Consider the following 23,690-nt stretch of genomic DNA (forward strand, 5'->3'; position numbering starts at 1 on the left):
CTGTATAATCTTAAAACATTGGATGACTGAAGTTCACTTGTGAGAAAGGCCACGCAAACACATACAGCATGGTGAACTTTCAGAATGTTTGCAGCAACTATTAACTCTTGAGCATTTTCCGTTGTTATCTCAATGTTTCCTAAAGATTTAAAATATTAAAATAAATTTTTCATAATAATTAATAAAATAAAAATACCGTTTTACATATAGCAATATGAAAAACATGTGTTTTTTACATATATGACAAACATGTGTTTTTCCTTTTATCTTACCAGTATACATGAATCGAATGATCCGAATTAATATATTGGATTTCATAAACTTCATTTCTATTGAAAAAGACTGTGTTGTTTCCTCAGCTAATCCACCAGTAAACATATCCTTAAAATATTCACTTCCCGCCGAGAGTATTACACGATGAGCCTGGAATAAAATGTTTGTTGTATACAGTATATAAAAATCTTCTTCACTTTTTTATTCATTTCAGACAAAGCTAGTTAAAACAACTTAATATACTAGCAAATTTTCTTGCCTTCACAATTGATCCATCAGCTGATGATATTTCTACATCACAGAACTGTTGTTTCTGCCAGAGTGAATGTAAGTTCTCTAGCAAGTCATTCGGATAAGAGAGCTCCACCTCTAGGAAGTCGTTCGGATAAGAGAGCTCCACACGTGCCGCCATTTCATATAAAAGACCTAATATACCTGTGATTACTCGGTACCCCAATTATAACGTTTTCTCAATATATATACTACATCTCAGTTAAAAATTACCAGATATCACTACCCACCACCAGACAACTCAACTCTGGATGAATAGTATTACATTTGTTTATTAGTAATATATGAGGATGGCGGCAGCACGTGTGGAATTCTCTGATAATGGGGAGGGGGAATGTAAATCTAACCTGCTAGAAAACTTACATTCACTCTGGCAGTTACAAAAGTTTTGTGATGTAGAAATATCATCAGCTGATGGATCAATTGTGAAGGTGAGAAAACATTATTTTTTAACTGAAATAACTGTAAAAACTGTCGTCGTCTTTCCTGTTTGTACTTAACACAACTATTTTTATTATTTCAGGCTCACCGTGTAATACTTTCGGCGGGAAGTAATTATTTTAAGACAATGTTTACCTGTGGATTAAGTGAGGAAACAACACAGTCTTCTTCAATAGAAATGAAGTCTATGAAATTTAATATATTAAAACAGCTCATCGGATTTATATATACTGGTAAGGATAAAGAAAAACTTTTTAAAAGTTAATAGAAAGTGAGTACTAATGTAAAACTAAAAACGATATTTTTTATTTTGTTGATAGATGGTTTTTTTTAAATCTTTAGAAAACATCGAGGTAACAGTGGAAAATGTTCAAGAGTTAATTGTAGCTGCAAACATACTTGAAATTCACCATGCTGTACGTGTTTGTACAGACTTTCTTAAGAGTGAACTTCATCCATCCAATGCTTTAGGAATTTACAGGTACGGTTTGATGATTCAGTTCAGTTGATTATGTTACCTATATGTACGTACAATAAATAAATCTATTAGGAATAAATCCATTGTTTTTGTTTTTTAAACAGGTTTGCTGAGGTCCATTATTTAGTAAACCTGCTGTCTGCTTCGCAGGACTTCATCTTTTCTAATTTCGTAGAAATTACAATGGAACAAGAGTTTCTTGAAATTCCTAAAGAAATTCTACTGTATTTTTTGGAGTCAGAGTATCTTCATATTGACTCTGAGTTGCAGGTAAATATTTATATACGCTATTTTTTTATTTAATAGTAGACCCCCAAACAATCAAATTTATCTACCTTTTCTTTCTTTATTGTATTACAGGTATTCTCTGCTGCCATCAGATGGATTACACAAGATATAACTAATAGACATTGTTGGATTTATGACATTTTGAAACCAGTGAAATTGGCTTTAATTCCAAGTAAACTAATAAAAAAATCAATTAATGAGTGCTCTAATATCAATCTGAAGGTTATTCTTAAACAGCAGAGGACGACATTTTTAAGGGACGAAAGGGAAGCCTCGTATATCCAGCCAAGAATTTGTCTTCGAAAGAAAATTTATGTTATAGGTGGATGGAAACTATCAGAGGAGTATAGTTTAAAAAGTGTCGAATGTGTTGATACCTTTAGGCAGAAATGGCAGAAAGTTGGCCCTATGAAAATTGAGAGATGTGGGCCAGGAGTAGCAGTCTTACATGGGAAAATTTTCGTTGTTGGAGGGAGTGGAGAGGACAGTCAGATTTGGGCAGATGGCGAAGTTTATGATCCACAGGAAGATTATTGGACTGGAATATCTTCTATGGTGATCCCACGGTCTAATTTTGGATTATGCGCTCATGGAGGTTTTCTCTATGCCTTCGGTGGTTGGACGGGATTGGTCATCGAAAAAAGTATTGAAAGATATGACCCTATTGCAGATGAGTGGACATTATTAGAGTCAAATATGCCAGAAGGTAGATCCAAGTAAGTACAATAACAATTTTCAAAGTGAAATTACTGACTGATAGTGTGTGTGTAAACTACTGATAATAATAAGAGAAGAGAAAATGTAGTATTGACCTGTACTTGTCTTTTTTTCTTCTCCCTCTTTTTTTTTACAGTATGGGTATAGTAGAACATCGAGGTCTTATTTACATTGTTGGTGGAGTTGGTGCGGGATATTATTTCATCCGCCTGTGTAATCTTCTCTCATACAATCCTGTGACTGGGTATTGGAAGAATCTAGCACCAATGATAGCACTACATAAGAAGATAGGTGTTGCAGTTTTGGATAACTTTTTATATGTAGTAGGTGGTGGTATTCGGAACAATTATGAAAAAAAATCAATGCAAAGATATTCTTTTGAACAGGTAAGATTATTTACCAGTGCAAAACTTATAAATTCTTATTTTTATATACATTTACCAGCGCTGTTCTTATGAATTCTTCTTATTAAATCAAAAATTTTATTTATTTTTTTTTTTTATTGCAACTCTCACTTTCTTTTTCTTTTCTTTTGTTATATTGCAGGTATTCTCTGCTGCCATCAGATGGATTACACAAGAAATAACTGATAGACTTTGTTGGATTATTGACATTTTAAAACGAGTGAAATTATCTTTAATTTCAAGTAAACTAATAGAAAAATCAATTAATGAGTGCTCTGACATCAGATTGAAAGTTAACCTTAAACAGCAGATAAACTTGGCTAAAGAGGAAGCCTCCTTTTATGTCCAGCCAAGAATTTGTACTCGAAAGAAAATTTATGTCATAGGTGGATCAAAGGACGAACTCATTATATTATGGAATAGATCATCAGAGGAATATATGTTTAAAAGTGTCGAATGTTTTGATACCTTTAGGCAGAAATGGCAGAAAGTTTGCCCCATGAAAAATAAAAGAATTTTACCAGGAATAGCAGTCTTACATGGAAAAATTTTCGTTGTTGGAGGGGTTGGAGAAGAGATACTCTCTCCGATTTTGGCAGTTGGCGAAGTTTATGATCCAAGTTTGCCCCATAAAAAATAAAAGCTATGCCTTCGGTGGTTGGACAGGATCGGTTATGGAAAAAAATATTGAAAGATATGACCCTATTACAGATGAGTGGAGATTATTAGAGTCAAATATGCCAGAAGCTAGAAAAAAGTAAGTACAATTGTAATTTTAAAAATCAACCATTTTCAAATTAGATTTACTGACTGATAGTAACTGATAATGAGAAAATGTAGCAGTAGCCTGTACTGTTTTTTTTTCTTTTTCTCCTTTTCTTTTCTTTTACAGCATGGGTATAGTAGAACATCGAGGTCTTATTTACATTATTGGTGGATATACGGACACTTACACCCCCTGTGTGATCTTCTCTCATACAATCCTGTGACTGGGGAGTGGAAGAATCTAGCACCAATGCTAGGTCCACCTTTAACACGATAGGTGTTGCAGTTTTGAATAACTTTCTTGTACGTAGTAGGTGATATTGAGATGGAAATCAATGGAAAGATATTCTTTTGAACAGGTAAGATTATGAGATTATATACAATAAGGTTTGAATTTCAATATTGTAGCCAGGATGTGGAACAATTTGTAATACTTAGTGAAAAGGGATAAAAATTTTATGACCTCCCTCCCTTCCTTTTACCTTTTTTCTTTTACTTTCCCACAGAACAAATGGTTTAAGTGTTCATCAATGTATTTCGGTCATAGCCCAGCAGTTGTTGCTACAAATTCTCTGTTATATGTCATAGGCGGTGACACAGTAGAAATTATGATAGACTGGTAAGGAAGAATGAAAAGAATGCTTAATGAAAAATGATAATATTTATTAATAATCTTTATAATCCAAAGTTTTAACCTCACTTTTTTTTTTTTTTAGATATCTGTCGCTAATGTGGAGTATTTCGACCCTAAGAATAATAGGTGGATAAACTGTACATCACTCCCTGAGGGTCGGTCTGATGCTAGAGCAGTTTCAATTTAACTCACTCGAAACCTTAACCTTCAAACCCTCTCTCATATCATTCCCATATATATTACATATATTAGTTTTTTAGTTATATATGAGGATGGCGGCGGCACGTGTGGAGCTCTCTGATAACGGAGAGGAGTGTAATTATCCTTATCCAAACAACCTGCTAGAGAACCTAAATTCACTCTGGCAGTTACAAAAGTTCTGTGATGTAGAAATATCAGTTGATGGATCAGTTGTGAAGGTGAGAAAACATTATTTTAACTTTTTTATTATTTGTTGTCAATAATTGAAAAAAAATATCTTGTATATGTATACAATCAACCAAATTCTTTTATTATTATTCCAGGCTCACCGTGTAATACTCTCGGCGGGAAGTAATTATTTTAAGGCCATGTTTACCTGTGGATTAACTGAGGAAACAACATATTCTTCAATAGAAATTAAATCTATGAAATTTAATATATTAGAGCAGATCATCGGATTCATATATACTGGTAAGTAACATTTTAAGTTTTCATATTTATAAAAAAAAACGGTATTTTTATTTTGTTATTTATATCTTAATCTTTAGGAAACATCGAGGTAACAGCTGAAAACGTTCAAGAGTTAATAGTTGTTGCAAACATGCTGGTAGTTCCCCACGTTGTACGTATTTGCACAGACTTTCTCAGGAGTGAACTTCATCCATCCAATGCTTTAGGAATTTACAGGTAACTAATTTTTATTTTGTAATTTTTTTATTCTTGTTCGGTTCTGTTTTAATTTGATTAATTCTGATTCGATCTGATTCGATTCTAAAGAGGGTGTGTTTATTTTTTTTTTTTACAGGTTTGCTGAGGCCTATTATTTAGTAAGCTTGTTGAATGATTCGCGGGACTTCATCTTCTCCAATTTCGTAGAAGTGACAATGGAGCAAGAGTTTCTTGAGATTCCGAAAGAAATTCTGCTGTATTTTTTGGATTCAGAGTATCTTCATATTGACTCTGAGTTTCAGGTAATTATTAGATATTTTTCTTTTTATTTAATATTTATTTATTAAATCAAAAATCTAATTTTTTTTGTGGTTTATTGCAGCTAGCTCACTTTCTTTTTCTTTTGTTATATTGCAGGTATTCTCTGCTGCCATCAGATGGATTACACAAGAAATAACTGATAGACTTTGTTGGATTCTTGACATTTTAAAACGAGTAAAATTATCTTTAATTTCAAGTAAACTAATAGAAAAATCAATTATGAGTGCTCTGACATCAGATTGAAAGTTAACCTTAAACTGCAGATAAATTTGGCTAAAGAGGAAGCCTCCTTTTATGTCCAGCCAAGAATTTGTACTCGAAAGAAAATTTATGTCATAGGTGCAAGGAACGAATGGAATAGATTCAAGATGTTTAAAAGCTTCAAGTTGTGTAAAAGTGTAGAATGTTTTGATACCTTTAGGAAGGAATGGCAGAAAGTTTGCCCGATGAAAAAAAAAAGTGAAAGGCCAGAAATAGCAGTCTTACATGGGAAAATTTTCGTTGTTGGAGGGAGGGGACCCAGACCCTTTCCGATTTTGGCGGATGGCGAAGTTTATAATCCACAGGAAGATAATTGGACTGGGATATCTTCTATGGTTACCCCACGATGTGATTTTGGATTATGCGCTCATGGAGATTACCTTTATGCCTTCGGTGGTTGGACGGGATCGGTCGTCGAAAAAAGTATTGAAAGATATGACCCTATTACAGATGAGTGGAGATTATTAGAATCAAATATGCCAGAAGCTAGAAAAAAGTAAGTACAATTGTAATGTTAAAAATCAACCATTTTCAAATTAGATTTACTGACTGATAGTAACTGATAATGAGAAAATGTAGCAGTAGCCTGTACTGTTTTTTTTTCTTTTTCTCCTTTTCTTTTCTTTTACAGGATGGGAATAGTAGAACATCGAGGTCTTATTTACATTATTGGTGGATATACGTACACTTACAATCCCCTGCATGATCTTCTCTCATACAATCCTGTGACTGGGGAGTGGAAGAATCTAGCACCAATGCTAGGTCCACCATCTAAGACGATAGGCGTTGCAGTTTTAGATAACTTTTTGTACGTAGTAGGTGATAATAATGGGAAAAAATCAATGGAAAGATATTCTTTTGAACAGGTAAGATTATGAGATTATATACGATAAAGTTTGAATTTTCAATTTATAATACTTAGTGAAAAGGGATAAAAATTTTATGACCTCCCTCCCTTCCTTTTACCTTTTTTCTTTTACTTTCTCACAGAACAAATGGTTTAAGTGTTCATCAATGTATTTCGGTCATAGCCCAGCAGTTGTTGCTACAAATTCTCTGTTATATGTCATAGGCGGTGACTACAGTAGAAATTATAATAGCCTGGTAAGGAAGAATGAAAAGAATGCTTAATGAAAAATGATAATATTTATTAATAATCTTTATAATCCAAAGTTTTAACCTCAAACTATTTTTTTTTCTTTTTAGATATCTGTCGCTAATGTGGAGTATTTCGACCCTAAGAATAATAGGTGGATAAACTGTACATCACTCCCTGAGGGTCGGTCTGATGCTAGAGCAGTTTCAATTTGACAATCTTATCTGAACTACCTACTGATGTAGAAATATTATCAGCTGATGGATCAGTTGTGAAGGTGAGCGAGAAATATATTTTTTGCATACAATCACATCAGCTGCCTCACTTATGGGAAGACTGCCACAACCATCCCAGAGACAAATAAAAAAAAATCTGATGTGCCCTTACACTTCCTCACTCTCCCTTACACCCCCTCACTCTCCCCTCCTTCTAGTCACAGCCCAGCCGGCATTTGATATTATTAACATAAAATGAACCGGAAACTTGATATCTCTTCTCTCCCAAGCTCAAGATCAAGAATATCCCACGAGAAACTTTAAAGTCTCTTCATCCTCCTCTCATCTCTCTTCAACACACACACTTAAAATAAAAAAATAAAATACTTCTGTTGCTGGCTGTAGTTTATAGTTTTGTTACTGTTTGAAGAAGCAACAGAAGAATCACCACCACAACCACCACCACTACCACCACCACCACCACCATCACCACGGGTATTACCAGATATCACCACACCACCACTAAAAACAAAACTGACAACTGGTTAGTATTACATTAGTATCTGAAGATGGCGGCTGCACGTGTGGAGATCTCTCATTACGAGGAGGAGGAGGAGGAGGAGTGTAAATCTTATCCTAACTACCTGCAAGACTGCATACATTTCCTCTGGCAGTTACAACAGTTATGTGATGTAGAAATATTATTAGCTGATGGATCAATTATGAAGGTGAGTGAGTGATATATGAGTGATATATTTACCTATGAGTAAAGAAACATTTACCTCCAACCTACATATCTTTCTCTGCCCTCCATCACCCAAATCTTAAAAAACAAAAACTGATGGATTACATTTTATTTCACAGGCTCACCGTGGAATACTGTCAGGAGGAAGCGATTATTTTAAGACAATGTTTACGTGTGGATTTGCTGAGAAAACAACACAGTCAATAGAAATGAAGTCTATGAAACCCAATATATTACAACTGCTCGTCCACTTCATATATACTGGTAAGGGAAAACATTTTAAGTTTTCATAATGCTGCTATACTTATATTTAAATTAAAACGAAATACATTATGAATAAAAAACTTTTTTTTAATACTTTAGGAAAAATGAAGATAACAGTGGAAAATGCACAGGAGTTAATTGCGGCTGCGAACATGCTGATGATGTCCCGTGCTGTACGGTTTTGTACAGACTTTCTTAAGAGTGAACTTCATTCATCTAATGCTATGGGAATTTACCGGTATGTGCAGTATAATAATTAATTATTTTCAAACTATTTATATAATACGACGTAACTAATTCCATATTGTTTTTTTTTTTAACAGGTTTGCTAAGGCCCATTATTTAGTAAGGTTGCTGCATTCTTCGCGGGATTTCATCTTTTCCAATTTCGTAGAAGTGACAATGGAGGAAGAATTTCTTGAGATTCCGAAAGAAATTCTACTGTATTTTCTTGAGTCAGAGTATCTTCATATTGACTCTGAGTTTCAGGTAAAATAATTTTTTTTATTTAATATTACAAACTTTCAACTGACTTTATATAATAAAGTTTTAATCCCCAACTATCAAAATTAACTTTCTCTATTATTTATTGCAGGTATTCTCTGCTGCTATTAGATGGATTACACGAAGAACTAATAGATATGGTTGTTGGTATTTTGACATTTTAAAACGAATGAAATTATCTTTAATTTCAAGTAAACTAATAGAAAAATTAATTAATGAATGCTCCTCTGATATTAGATTTAAGGTTAACCTTAAACAGCAGACAAACTTGGCGGCCAAAAGGGCAGCCTTATATGTCCAGCCAAGAATTTGTACTCGAAAGAAAATTTATGTCATAGGTGGATCAAAGAAAGAAAACTATTACCAAAATAAATTTAAAAAAAGTGTCGAATGTTTTGATATCTTTAGGCAGATATGGCAGAAAGTTTGCCCCATGAAAATTGTGAGAAATTCACCAGGAATAGCAGTCTTACATAGAAAAATTTTCGTTGTTGGAGGGATTGGAAAGGAGAGTCAGATTTTGACGGATGGCGAAGTTTATAATCCACAGGAAGATTATTGGACTGGAATATCTTCTATGGTGATCCCACGGTGTAATTTTGGATTATGCGCTCATGGAGGTTATCTCTATGCCTTCGGTGGTTGGATGGGATCGGTTATGGAAAAAAGTATTGAAAGATATGACCCTATTACAGATGAGTGGAGATTATTAGAGTCAAATATGCCAGAAGGTAGATCCAAGTAAGTACAATAACAATTTTCAAATTGGATTTACTGACTAATAGTATGAACACTGATAATAATGAGAAAATATAACAGTGCCTGTACTTTTTTTCTTTTTACAGCATGGGTATAGTAGAACATCAAGGTCTTATTTACATTGTTAGTGGATATATGGACTTTTACAACCCCATGCATGATCTTCTCTCATACAATCCTGTAACTGGGGAGTGGAGAGCACTAGCAGGACGTGCTCCACCTCGCTACAACTACATGGGTGTTGCAGTTTTGAATAACTTTTTGTATTTAGTGGGTGGCCTTCTTTTTAATGAAGAAGCGGAAAAATCACTAGAAAGATATTCTTTTGAACAGGTAATATGCATGCAATACAATTTGAATTACAGTAGTGAAAAGGGAGTAAAAATTGTATAACAGAAGAATTTTTGTAATACTGTAGTGTAGTGAAAAGAGGGAGTAAAAATTTTATAACCTCCCCTCCCTTCTTTTCCTTCCACAGAACAAATGGTTTAAGTGTTCATCAATGAATTTTGATCGAAGTATCCCAGCAGTTGTTGCCACAAATTCTCTGTTATATGTCATAGGAGGTCACCGTCAAAATGACCTTAATAGATTGGTAAGAAAGGAAGAATGGCAATGGAAGAATGAAATGAATTAATTATATAGAATGAATTATATTACAATTTTAACCTCTAACTATTTTTTTTAGATTTTAACCTCTAACTTTTTTTTTAGGTATCTGTCGCTAATGTGGAATATTTCGACCCGAAGAATAATAAGTGGATGAACTGTACATCACTCCCTGAGGGCCGGTCTTATGCTAGAGCAGTCTTAATTTGACTCCCTAAACCTTCCTCAAGACTGACATTATCTTCATATTTAATCCATTTAAAATAAAAAAAGTTTGCTTTCTATCTTTTAATTTAACTTACCTAATATGAAATTTGAAAGTATCCTTATAATTAATTAGTATCTGAAGCTGCATGTGTGAAGCTTTCTCATAACAAGGAGGAGGAATGTAAATCTTATCCTAACTACCTGACGATATACATTTCCTCTGGCAGTCAGAAAAGTTATGTGATGTAGAAATATTATTAGCTGATGGATCAGTTGTGAAGGTGAGTAAGTGGCGGTTACGGTTATCATAACTTGATAAGGAAGAATGGAAATAAGAATAAAATATATTAATAATTCCTAAATATTTTTAAAATAATGCTTTATAATAAGTTTTAATCTAAAACCTGAGGATAAAAAGTGGAGAAACTGTACACCACTCCCTGAGGAACGGTCTAATGATGCTTTAGTAGTCTAATTTGACTGCTTTAAGAATTTACAGGTACGTACAGTATAATAATTAATATTATTTTCTTGTTTTGATGTTTTTTATTTGTATATGTACGTATACAATGCAGAATTTGAACTAAATCCCATTTTTTTTTTTCTGTTGGGGGAACAGGTTTGCTGAGGCCCATAATTTAGTATCGTTACTGCATTCTTCACGGGACTTCATCTTGACCAATTTCGTGGAAGTGACAAAGGAGCAGGGGGCTTGAAGAGAAACCTTCCTCAAGGGGGCTTGAAGAGAAACCTTCCTCAAGACTGACATTATCTTCATATTTAATCCATTTAAAATAAAAAAAAAGCTTGCTTTCTATCTTTTTAACTTACCTAATATGAAATTTGAAAGTAATAAAGAACGACCAAAGCTGTCTAACCGGCCAAGATTAGTTAGGATAAGTGTGTAGCTTAAAAAAAAGGCATCCAAAACATTAATTCAAAAGTTTTCTTTGAGCTGCTGTGACACAACTGGTAATAGCTAAGGTTGCTTATCACATACGTTACAGCAAAACTTTGCTTCCTTGTCATGTGACTTATGCTTAACTATAGTGAAAAAGAAGTAAAAAATTGTCATATAGAGGGAGTATTTTGATCCTTAAGGATAACAAATGAAGAAACTGTACACCCCTGAGGAACGGTCTGATGAGTAAAAAAGTGTATATTTTTTTGCTTTTTTTATCCAGGTCTTCTTTAATAGGCCCCAGGGTTAATGGGGCCAGCCTCTAATCTTGATGGGCCCTTAGTCTTAATAGGCCCCAGTTTTAATGGGTACTCAACTAACTTAACACACAAATATTACATATTATTAAATTACCCCAACATATTGAAAGAAAGAGGCTGCTGGCTGTAGTTTAGTTTTGTTATTGTTTGAAGAAGCAACGGAAGCACCACCACCACCACCACCACCACCACCACGGGTATTACCAGATATCACCACACAACTAAAAACAAAACTGACAACTGGTTAGTATTACATTAGTATCTGAAGATGGCGGCTGCACATGTGGAGCTCTCTCATCACAAGGAGAAAGAGGAGGAGGAGGAAGAGGAGCAGGAGAAGGAGGAGGAAGAGGAATGTAAATCTTATCCGAACTACCTGCTAGACTACATACATTTTCTCTGGCAGTCACAAGAGTTATGTGATGTAGAAATATTATTAGCTGATGGATCAGTTGTGAAGGTGAGTAAGTGAAACATCTGTAAGTGAAGAAACATTTACTCCTACCTACATATCTTTCTCTGCCTGCCCTCCATCACCCACCCACCATTTACACACATATAGGGGGAGGGAAACTTAACTACACTGCCCACATTCACCGTCCGTTTAGGAGAAGTCAGTGGAACATGGTTTAACAAAGTATATCCAGTACAGTAGAAGAAATTTCCCTGTTCCCCCAACTTCCCTTCTTCTCCGACACAAATAAAGAGTTACTTTCCAACTTTCTTCGCACGAGAGAATCAATGTTTCCAAGCAGTGATTTGATTTGGGCGGTTTGCTTCCTAGCAGTGGTTTGATTTGGGCGGCTTGCTTCCTAGCAGTGGTTTAATTTTGTTGTCTGTCCGTCCATAATTCTCTCACTTTTATGTAATCTGATGGGATTACATTTTATTCCACAGGCTCACCGTGTAATACTGTCAGCGGGAAGCAAATATTTTAAGACCATGTTTACGTGTGAATTTGCTGAGAAAACAACACAGTCAATAGAAATGAAGTTCATGAAACCCAATATATTACGACTGCTCGTCGACTTCATATATACTGGTAAGGGAAAATATTTTAAGTTTTCATAGTGCTATGCTGCTATCTATATGTAAAATTTTTATTTTGTTGCAAATGAATAAATGATTTTTTTTTTCTTTTTTTGTCAAAAACTTTAGGAAACATCGAGATAACAGTGGAAAATGCACAGGAGTTAATTGCGGCTGCGAACATGTTGATGATATCACGTGCTGTACTTGTTTGTATAGACTTTCTCAAGAGTGAACTTCATCCATCTAATGCTTTGGGAATTTACCGGTACGTGCAGTATAATAATAATAGTTAATTATTTTCCAACTGTTTATATAATATGTATTTTTATCTGTCCTATACGTAATTTTTTTCTTTTTTTTTTTAAAAACAGGTTTGCTGAGGCCCATAATTTAGTAAGGTTGCTGCATTCTTCCCGGGACTTCATCTTCTCCAATTTCGTAGAAGTAACAATGGAGCAAGAATTTCTTGAGATTCCGAAAGAAATTCTGCTGTATTTTTTGGATTCAGAGTATCTTCATATTGACTCTGAGTTTCAGGTAAAATGTAAATATTTTTTTTTTATTTAATATGTACAACTTTCAATTGACTTTTATTTACAAGATTATTAACCCGAATTTATCTTTCTATTATTTATTGCAGGTATTCTCTGCTGCTATCAGATGGATTACACAAGCACAAGATATAAATAATAGATATTGTTGTTGGAATTTTGACATTTTAAAACGACTGAAATTGCCTTTAATTTCAAGTAAACTAATAAAAAAAGCAATTAATGAGTGCTCCGCTGATATTAAATTGAAGGTTAACCTTAAAAAGCAGACAAACTTGGCTAAAAAGGAAGCAGCCTTTTCTGTCCAGCCAAGAATTTGTACTCGAAAGAAAATTTATCTCATAGGTGGATTCATGAAAGAACTCTATATATCAGATGGGTTTACATTTAAAAGTGTCGAATGTTTTGATATCTTTAGGCAGAAATGGCAGAAAGTTTGCCCTATGAAAATTGTGAGAAGTTCACCAGGAATAGCAGTCTTACATGGGAAAATTTTCGTTGTTGGAGGGAGTGGAGAGGACAGTCAGATTTGGGCAGATGGCGAAGTTTATGATCCACAGGAAGATTATTGGACTGGAATATCTTCTATGGTGATCCCACGGTCTGATTTTGGATTATGCGCTCATGGAGGTTTTCTCTATGCCTTCGGTGGTTGGACGGGATTGGTCATCGAAAAAAGTATTGAAAGATATGACCCTATTGCAGATGAGTGGACATTATTAGAGTCAAATATGCCAGAAGGTAGATCCAAGTAAGTACAATAACAATTTTCAAATTGGATTTACTGACTGATAGTGTGAACTACTGATAATAATGAGAAAATATAAGTGCCTATACTTTTTTTTTTTTTTTACAGAATGGGTATAGTAGAAAATCAAGGTCTTATTTACATTGTTAGTGGACGTATGGACTCTTATAACCCCTTTCATGAACTTCTCTCATACAATCCTGTAACTGGGGAGTGGAGAGATCTAGCAGCACTGAGTGCTCCACCTCGCTACAACTACATGGGTGTTGCAGTTTTGAATAACTTTTTGTATTTAGTGGGTGGTCTTTTTAATGAAGAAGGGGAAAAATCACTAGAAAGATATTCTTTTGAACAGGTAATGTGCATGCTTATAATTATATACAATACAATTTGAATTATAGTAGTGAAAAGGGAGTAAAAATTGTATAACTCCCTTCTTTTCTCTTTCCAAAGACAATAATAATAATTTAAGTAATATGGGAGAAGAATTTTTGTAATACTGTAGTGTTGTATAACCTCCCTTCTTTTCCTTTCCACAGAACGAATGGTTTAAGTGTTCATCAATGAATTTTTGGCGAAGTATCCCAGCAGTTGTTGCCACAAATTCTCTGTTATATATCATAGGTGGTCATCGTCCCAATGACCACCTTGAACTGGTAAGAAAGGAAGAATGGAAATGGAAGAATGAAATGAATAAATTATATTACAAATTTAACCACCTAACCACCTGTTTTTTTTTCTAAAGGTATCTGTCGCTAATGTGGAGTGTTTCGACCCTAAGACTAATAAGTGGATGAACTGTACATCACTCCCTGAGGGCCGGTCTTATGCTAGAGCAGTCTTACTTTAACTCCCTTCGACATCCCCAATCAAGAAAACTTCCCTCAAGACTGACATTTGTCTCCTCCATATTTAATCCATTTTAAATAAAAAAAAGCTTGTTTCCTATCTTTTTTAACTTACCCTAACATGAAATTTGAAAGTATTCTTATAAAGTATCCTTGTGGATCAATGGTACCATTGTTTAATTTTGTCGAAATATCCCAGCAGTTGTTGCCTGCCACAAATCCTCTGTTATGTCATAGGCGGTTACGGTTATCATAACTTGGTAAGGAAGAATGGAAATAAGAATAAAATATATTAATAATTCCTAAATATTTTTATAATAATCCTTTATAATAAGTTTTAATCTAAAACCTGAGGATAAAAAGTGGAGAAACTGTACACCACTCCCTAAGGAACGGTCTAATGATGCTTTAGTAGTCTCAATTTGACTCGAAACCTTGAGTCTATCCCTCCTCCTAATCACAGCCTATTAACATAAAATGTACCGGGAACTTGATATATTAATGCTAGAGCAGTCTCAATTTACTCTCTTCTCTCCCAAGCTGACAACTGGTTAGGTTAGTCTTACATTAGTATCTGAAGATGGCGGCTGCACGTGTGGAGGAGCTCTCTCATCACGAGGAGGAGGAGGAGGAGGAGGAGGAGGAATGTAAATCTTATCCTAACTACCTACTAGACGATATACATTTCCTCTGGGAGTCAGAAAAGTTATGTGATGTAGAAATATTATTAGCTGATGGATCAGTTGTGAAGGTGAGTGAGTGAAACATTTATCTGTGAGTGAAGAAACATTTCTCTGCCTGCCCTCCATCACCCACCCATCATTTACACACCATATCGGGGGAGGGAAACTTAACTACACCGCCCACACTCACCCTCCATTCCTTATTACCGCCCAGGAGAAGTCAGTGGAACATGATTAACAAAGTCTATCCAGTGCAGTGGAAGAAATTTCCCTGCTCTCCCCTAACTTCCTTTCTCCCCCGACACAAATACTTAACTACACCGCCCACACTCACCCTCCATTCCTTATTACCGCCCAGGAGAAGTCAGTGGAACATGATTAACAAAGTCTATCCAGTGCAGTGGAAGAAATTTCCCTGCTCTCCCCTAACTTCCTTTCTCCCCCGACACAAATAAAGAGCTGTTTATCCAACTTTCTTCTCACGATAGAATCAATGTTTCCTAGCAGTACTTTGATTTGGGCTTGCTTCCTAGCAGTGGTTTAATTTTGGTTTGCTTCCAGGTAATGGTTTGATTTTGTTGTCCGTCCGTCCATAATTCTCTCACTTTTATGTAACTTCACAAAACCTATGCTATGACAACGACTCTTCACCCAGATTTTTACGTCCCCTTAATGTATGTATAAAGGCAGTATGAACGAACTAACAAATTTAAAAAAATAAACGATGGAGATTACATTTTATTCCACAGGCTCACCGTGTAATACTGTCAGCGGGAAGTGACTATTTTAAGACCATGTTTACGTGTGGATTTGCTGAGAAAACAACACAATCAATAGAAATGAAGTCTATGAAACCCAATATATTAAAACTGCTTATCGACTTCATATATACTGGTAAGGGAAAATATTTTAAGTTTTCATAGTGCTAAGCTGCTATCTATAAGTAAAATTTTTATTTTGTTGCAAATGAAGAAATGAAATATTTTTTTTTTCTTTTTTTGTAAAAATACTTTAGGAAACATCGAGATAACAGTGGGAAACGCACAGGAGTTAATTGTGGCTGCGAACATGCTGTTCATGCCCCGTGCTGTATTTGTTTGTACAGACTTTCTCAAGAGCGAACTTGATCCATCCAATGTTTTGGGAATTTACAGGTAACGAATTTTTATTTTGTTTCTGTTCTGTTTTAATTTGATTGATTCTGATTCGATCTAATCCTATTCTAGAGAGGATATTTTTTTATTTTTTTTATTTTTTTTTTTTTTACAGGTTTGCTCAGGCCCATTATTTAGTAAGCTTGTTGAATGGTTCGCGGGATTTCATCTTCTCCAATTTCGTAGAAGTGACAATGGAGCAAGAGTTTCTTGAGATTCCTAAAGAAACTCTACTATATTTTTTGGATTCTGAGTATCTTCATATTGACTCTGAGTTTCAGGTAAATATTATATATTTTTCTTTTTATTTAATATTTATTTATTGAAATTTTATTTATTTTTTCTTTTTTTATTGCAGCTCTCACTTTCTTTTTCTTTTCTTTTGTTATATTGCAGGTATTCTCTGCTGCCATCAGATGGATTACACAAGAAATAACTGATAGACTTTGTTGGATTCTCGATATTTTAAAACGAGTGAAATTGTCTTTAATTTCAAGTAAACTAATAGAAAAAGCAATTAATGAGTGCTCTGACATCAGATTGAAAGTTAACCTTAAACAGCAGATAAACTTGGCTAAAGAGGAAGCCTCCTTTTATGTCCAGCCAAGAATTTGTAATCGAAAGAAAATTTATGTCATAGGTGGATCAAGGAAAGAATTCAATATAATATGGAATAGATCAGAGGAATATCTACTTAAAAGTATCGAATGTTTTGATACCTTTAGGCAGAAATGGCAAAAAGTTTGTCCTATGAAAATTGGGAGAATTTCACCAGGAATAGAAGTCTTACATGGAAAAATTTTCGTGGTTGGAGGGGTTGGAGAGATAGACGCTCAGATTTTGGCGGATGGCGAAGTTTATGATCCACAGGAAGATTATTGGACTGGAATATCTTCTATGGTAATCCCACGGTGTGATTTTGGATTATGCGCTTATGGTGGTTATCTCTATGCCTTCGGTGGTTGGACGGATTCAATGGAAATAGGAAAAAATATTGAAAGATATAACCCTATTACAGATGAGTGGAGATTATTAGAGTCAAATATGCCAGAAGCTAGATCCAAGTAAGTACAATAACCAGTACAATAACAATTTTGATTTACTGATAGTGTGAATTACTAATAATAATAATGAGAAAATGTCGCAGTAACCTGTACTGTTTTTTCCTTTTTTTTTCTTTTTATAGCATGGGTATAGTAGAACATCGAGGTCTTATTTACATTATTGGTGGATATACGGACACTTACAATCCCCTGCATGATTTTCTCTCATACAATCCTGTAACTGGAGAGTGGAAGAATCTAACATCAATGCAAGGTCCACCGTCTAAGACGATAGGCGTTGCAGTTTTAGATAATTTTTTGTACGTAGTAGGTGATGGTATTCTGGATGAAAATTCAATGAAAAGATATTCTTTTGAGCAGGTAAGATTATTTACCAGTACTTAAAGTTTAATATTGTAACCAGGAAGTGGAAGAATTGTTGTAATACTTTAGGAACAAAGGGAAAAAATTGTATACCCCCCTCCCGCCCCCTTACTCTTGTTTTAACCTTTTTCTTTTACTTTCCCACAGAACCAATGGTTTAAGTGTTCGTCTTCAGAGTATTTGGGTCGAAGTAGCCCAGCAGTTGTTGTCACAAATTCTCTGTTATATGTCATAGGCGGTTACTGGAGTGGTTTGAATGGAATTGGAATGGTAAGGAAAGAAGAATAAAAGAATGATTAATATAAAATGATAAATATTGATAATAATATTTATAACTTTTTTTTTTCTTTTTAGATTTCTCTCGCTAATGTGGAGTATTTCGACCATAAGAATAACAAGTGGATAAGCTGTACACCACTCCCTGAAAGTCGGACTAATGCTATAGCAGTCTTAATTTGACTACTCGAAACTTTGAAAACCTATATACTGATTTCCTCCTCCTCCTCCTCCTTCAATCTCACTCATTCTTATTTTAGTAAATAAAACGCAAATAAATAAATGTATAGTTTTTTACTACCCTATATGATATAAAATTGTATTATTCTTTGTAAACTCTACCCAACCTATCCCAACATACTGCCAACTACCTGCTAGGTCACATTGCAAATTAGCCAATCGAGAAAACAAAAATAATAGAGGGTTGTATTATTCTTTGTAAACTCTACCCAACCTATCTCCCAACCTATCTCAACATACTGCCAACTACCTGCTAGGTCACATTGCAAATTAGCCAATCGAGAAAACAAAAATAATAGAGAAAACAAAAATACTCAGTTTTTCACATATATTTGCGGTTTTGTATTCTTGTAAACTCTCCCAACATACTGCCAACTACCTGCTAGGTCACATTGCAAATTAGCCAATTGAGAAAACAAAAATATTCAGTTTTTCACATATATAGGTTTTGCAGTATGTGATAAAAAAACAATGAATAAAATAATTTTAATAGTGTTTATTTGGGTTCGGTTAAAATAATAACAATGTGATTAAATCTTTTCCATTCCATACATTAAAGGAAATTTGAACATTTCATCCGGAATACTTTATTTTTTCATAAAGATCTGCATTCCTCTATGACGCAACAATAACAAAGGGGGGAATGTGATATCGTGTGAAGATTCTAATTCTAGAATAATGGTCTCTCCTGTAAGGGTAAGGGTTTTCACAAAGATGTTGTTTTCTTTTCCTTCTCTAATAAGTTGCAGTGTAGATTCCTTCTGGATATTGCAGTCGGAAAGAATGCGACAATCCTCCAACTGCTTACCAGCAAAGATCAATTTCTGCTGGTTTGGGGGGGTGCCTTCCCTATCCTGAATTTTGGCCTTTACATTTTCAATGGTGTCTGAAGGTTCTACTTCTAGGGTAATCTTTCCTGTAAATTTCACAAAGATCTGCATTCCTCCTCTAAGACGCAATACCAAATGGAGTGTAGATTCCTTCTGGATATTGTAGTCAGAAAGAATGCGACAATCCTCCAACTGCTTACCAGCAAAGATCAATCTCTGCTGGTCTGGGGGGATGCCTTCCTTATCCTGAATTTTTGCCTTTACATTTTCAATGGTGTCTGAAGGTTCTACTTCAAGAGTAATAGTCTTTCCAGTGAGGGTTTTCACGAAGATCTGCATGATGTACTGCAAAGAAAACAATTCATTAGTAAAATTTTAGCCAACAGTATAATTCTTAAATAATCTTAAATTTAAATATCTACAAGATTGTTGAGCATGTTATAGTAGGTAGCAAGGCAACCATTATATATGAAAACACAAGACTACTACATTAATATTTTATACACATATTGTACAGTACACATAAATCTTGGCTTTAACCAAAGTAACTAATACCCCCCCACACACACATACAGTATAGAGCAATAACATTTGCAGTCTATCTTCTGTGTAACCTAGCTATGCATATACAAATATAGAATAATAAAATTAAATACCTAGCATTTATGGGCTTTAGGCAGAAATGGCAGAAAGTTTGCCCAATGAAAATTGAGAGATGTGTAGGGCCAGAAGTAGCAGTCTTACATATAGAAATTGAACCGGCAGACGATGAACTTTATAATCCTGATCCGCTTTGGGAAGATAATTTGATCGGGGTATCTTCTATGGTGCTCCCATGGTGATTTTGGATTATGCGCTCATGGAGGTTATCTCTATACCTTTGGTGGTTTGACTGTCTTAGGAGTGTGGCTGTAGTTTAGTTTTGTTACTGTTGGAAGAAGCAACGGAAGCACCACCACCACCACCACCACCACCACTACGGGTATTACCAGATATCACCACACCACTAAAAATAAAACTGACAACTAGTTAGTATTACATTAGTATCTGAAGATGGCGGCTGCACGTGTGGAGCTCTCTCATAACGAGGAGGAGAAGGAGGAGGAAGAGGAATGTAAATCTTATCCGAACTACCTACTAGACTACATACATTTCCTCTGGCAGTCACAAGAGTTATGTGATGTAGAAATATTATTAGCTGATGGATCAGTTGTGAAGGTGAGTGAGTGAAACATTTACCTGTATTTATCTCCTACACTTTCTTCTCTGCCTGCCCTCCATCACCCACCTTTTATACCCATATCGAAGTACACCGTCCACACTCTACCCGCCGCCGCCCTAACTGCCCAGGAGTCTAGGACCAAGGAATAGTGGAAGAAATCTCCTAACTTCTCTGAATGCTTCCTAGAAGTGGTTTAATTTTTGGTTTGCTTCCTAGCAGTGGTTTGATTTTGGCTTGCTTCCTAGCAGTGGTTTTATTTGGGCTTCCTATTGTTCGACCAGTCTACATCTATAGGTACCTCACCGCACTGTTATTATGGCCTCTCTCATTTTACATCCTCCACTTGCCCCATGACCTCCTCCTATAGGTCCCAGGCCGTTACCAACACTTTTTCCTTCTCACAAAATATCCCTCCTCCCAGTCCTCCTCCCAGTCATAGGCCTGGTATTTGACGACATATTAATGTCACGTCAATCTTTATCATAACCAGGAACTCCCTCCCCCCCCCACCACCTACAAATTCAATCCATCTCTCATTTTTATTTAAACTTGACAAAACCTATGTTATGACGACGACCCTTCACCTAGACTTTTACGCCCCCTTAACGTACCCACCCCAATCAATAAACTAGCCCCCCTCGGGGACAAATAAAAAAAAATAAAAAAACTGATGGAGATTACATTTTATTCCACAGGCTCACCGTGTAATACTCTCGGCGGGAAGCAAATATTTTAAGACCATGTTTACTGGTGGATTAGCTGAAAAAACAACACAGTCAATAGAAATGAAGTTTATGAAACCCAATATATTAAAACTGCTCATCGAGTTCATATATACTGGTAAGGGAAAACATTTTAAGTTTTCATAGTGCTATGCTATATGTAAAACAAAAAGAAATAATTATAAATAGAAAATTTATTTTTGTTTTTTAAATACTTTAGGAAACATCAAGATAATAGTGGAAAACGCACAGGAGTTAATTGCGGCTGCAAACATGCTGATAATGTCCCGTGCTGTACTTGTTTGTACAGATTTTCTCAAGAGGGAACTTCATCCATCTAATGCTTTAGGAATTTACCGGTACGTACAGTATAATAATTAATTATTTTCAAACTATTTATATAATATGTATTTTTATCTGCACCTATACGTAACTAATTCCATATTTATTTTATTTTAAAAAACAGGTTTGCTGAGGCCCATAATTTAGTAAGGTTGCTGCATTCTTCCCGGGATTTCATCTTCTCCAATTTCGTAGAAGTGACAATGGAGCAAGAATTTCTTGAGATTCCGGAAGAATTCTGCTGTATTTTTTGGATTCAGAGTATCTTCATATTGACTCTGAGTTTCAGGTAAAATATAAATATTTTTTTTTATTTAATATGTACAACTTTCAATTGACTTTTACAAAAATTTGAACTCGAATTTATCTTTCTCTATTATTTATTGCAGGTATTCTCTGCTGCCATCAGATGGATTACACAAGCACAAGATATAAATAATAGATATTGTTGTTGGAATTTTGACATTTTAAAACGACTGAAATTGTCTTTAATTCCAAGTAAACTAATAGAAAAATCAATTGGTGAGTGCTCCGCTGATATCAGATTGAAGGTTAACCTTAAACAGCACACAAACTTGGCCAAAAGGGAAGCCTCGTATGTCCAGCCAAGAATTTCTACACGAAAGAAAATTTATGTCTTAGGTGGACAAAAGAGAGAAATCTGTGTCCCCTTTCGAAGAACAGATCTGTTTACATATAAAAGTGTCGAATGTTTTGATATCTTTAAGCAGAAATGGCATAAAGTTTGCCCCATGAAAATTGAGAGATGTGGGCCAGGAATAGCAGTCTTACATGGGAAAATTTTCGTTGTTGGAGGGGAGATAGAAATAAAAAAACGGGGACATGATAATCAGATTTTGGCAAATGGTGATGTTTATGATCCTCAGAAAGATAATTGGACCGGGATATCTTCTATGGTGCTCCCACGGTGTGATTTTGGATTTTGCGCTCATGGAGGTTATCTCTATGCCTTTGGTGGTTTGACTATCTTTAATCGTTGGACGGGATCGACCGATGCGGTCATATCCCAAACGATTGAAAGATATAACCCTATTGCAGATGAGTGGAGATTATTAGAGTCAAATATGCCAGAAGCTAGATCCAAGTAAGTACAATAACCATTTTCAAATTGGATTTACTGACTGATAGTGTGAACTACTGATAATAATGATAAAATGTAGCAGCGGCCTGTCTTTTTTTTTTTTTTTTTTTACAGCATGGGTACAGTAGAATATCAAGGTCTTATCTACATTGTTGGTGGATATACGTACACTCGCAAGCCCATGGGTGATCTTCTCTCATACAATCCTGTGACAGGGGAGTGGAAGAATCTACCACCAATGATAGGTCAACCAAACCCCTACAGGCACAACGACATTATGAGTGTTGCAGTTTTGGATAACTTTTTGTATGTAGTAGGTGGTGTTCAGGAGGAAAAATCAATGGAAAGATATTCTTTTGAACAGGTAAGATTATTTACCAGTGCTGTACTTATGAATTCTTACTATTATATACAACAAGATTTGAATTACAATGATGTAGCTAGGATGTGGAAGAATTTTTGTAATACTGTAGTGAAAAGGGAGTAAAACATTGTATAACCTCCCTCCTCCCCCCTTCCTTTTACCTTTCTTCTTTTACTTTCCCACAGAACAAATGGTTTAAGTGTTCATCAATGTATTTTGGTCGAAATATCCCAGCAGTTGTTGCCACAAATGTTGCCACAAATTCTCTGTTATATGTCATAGGTGGTGACAGTTCTGAGAACTGGGTAAGGAAGAATGGAAATAGAAAAATGAAATATATTAATATTCCTACATATCTTAATAATCAGTTTTAATCTAAAGCCTAAAGTATTTATTTTCTTTTTTTTTAGATGTCTGTCGCTAATGTGGAGTATTTTGATCCTAAGGATAACAAGTGGAGAAACTGTACACCACTCCCTGAGGAACGGTGTGGTGCTAGAGCAGTCTCAATTTGAGATTATATACAATAAGGTTTGAATTTCAATATTTTAGCCAGGATGTGGAACAATTTGTAATACTTAGTGAAAACGGATAAAAAATTGTATAACCTCCCTCCCTTCCTTTTACCTTTTTCTTTTATTTCCCCACAGAACAAATGGTTTAAGTGTTCATCAATGTATTTCGGTCATAGCCCAGCAGTTGTTGCTGCCACAAATTCTCTGTTATATGTTATAGGAGGTTATAGTATAAATTATGATGAACGATTGGTAAGGAAGAATGAAATAT

The 23,690-nt window shown here is 35.0% G+C and overlaps 2 protein-coding genes across 2 annotated transcripts; one reads left to right on the forward strand and one right to left on the reverse strand.

The window, feature by feature from the left end:
• The first annotated feature begins 6,219 nt into the window (after positions 1-6,219).
• On the forward strand, positions 6,220-18,094 carry LOC121870161 (kelch-like protein 2). Its single transcript, XM_042371924.1, has 6 exons — positions 6,220-6,239; positions 6,375-6,551; positions 9,455-9,589; positions 13,845-14,049; positions 14,234-14,350; positions 17,954-18,094. Exons 1-6 carry the CDS (start codon positions 6,220-6,222, stop codon positions 18,092-18,094), a joined length of 795 nt encoding a protein of 264 aa, XP_042227858.1.
• Positions 18,095-18,821: 727 nt separating this feature from the next.
• Positions 18,822-20,105, reverse strand: LOC121870162 (polyubiquitin-like). Its single transcript, XM_042371925.1, has one exon. It carries the CDS (start codon positions 19,489-19,491, stop codon positions 18,910-18,912), a length of 582 nt encoding a protein of 193 aa, XP_042227859.1. The 5' UTR covers positions 19,492-20,105; the 3' UTR covers positions 18,822-18,909.
• Between the last annotated feature and the right edge of the window lie 3,585 nt (positions 20,106-23,690).

The sequence above is a fragment of the Homarus americanus genome, unplaced genomic scaffold (assembly GCF_018991925.1).
Source record: "Homarus americanus isolate GMGI-L3 unplaced genomic scaffold, GMGI_Hamer_2.0 scaffold53440, whole genome shotgun sequence".
Taxonomy (NCBI): Eukaryota; Metazoa; Arthropoda; class Malacostraca; order Decapoda; family Nephropidae; genus Homarus; species Homarus americanus.

What these genes read in the sequence shown, in the direction of transcription:
- LOC121870161 (XM_042371924.1), top strand. Translation starts at nt 6,220, where the DNA reads ATGCCAGAAGCTAGAAAAAA. An exon ending in GCAGTTTTAGATAACTTTTT is followed by an intron (nt 6,552 to 9,454) that starts GTACGTAGTAGG and finishes TTACATTGTTAG; the next exon opens with TGGATATATGGACTTTTACA. An exon ending in AAAGATATTCTTTTGAACAG is followed by an intron (nt 14,050 to 14,233) that starts GTAATGTGCATG and finishes TCCTTTCCACAG; the next exon opens with AACGAATGGTTTAAGTGTTC.
- LOC121870162 (XM_042371925.1), bottom strand. Translation starts at nt 19,491, where the DNA reads ATGCAGATCTTCGTGAAAACCCTCACTGGAAAGACTATTACTCTTGAA.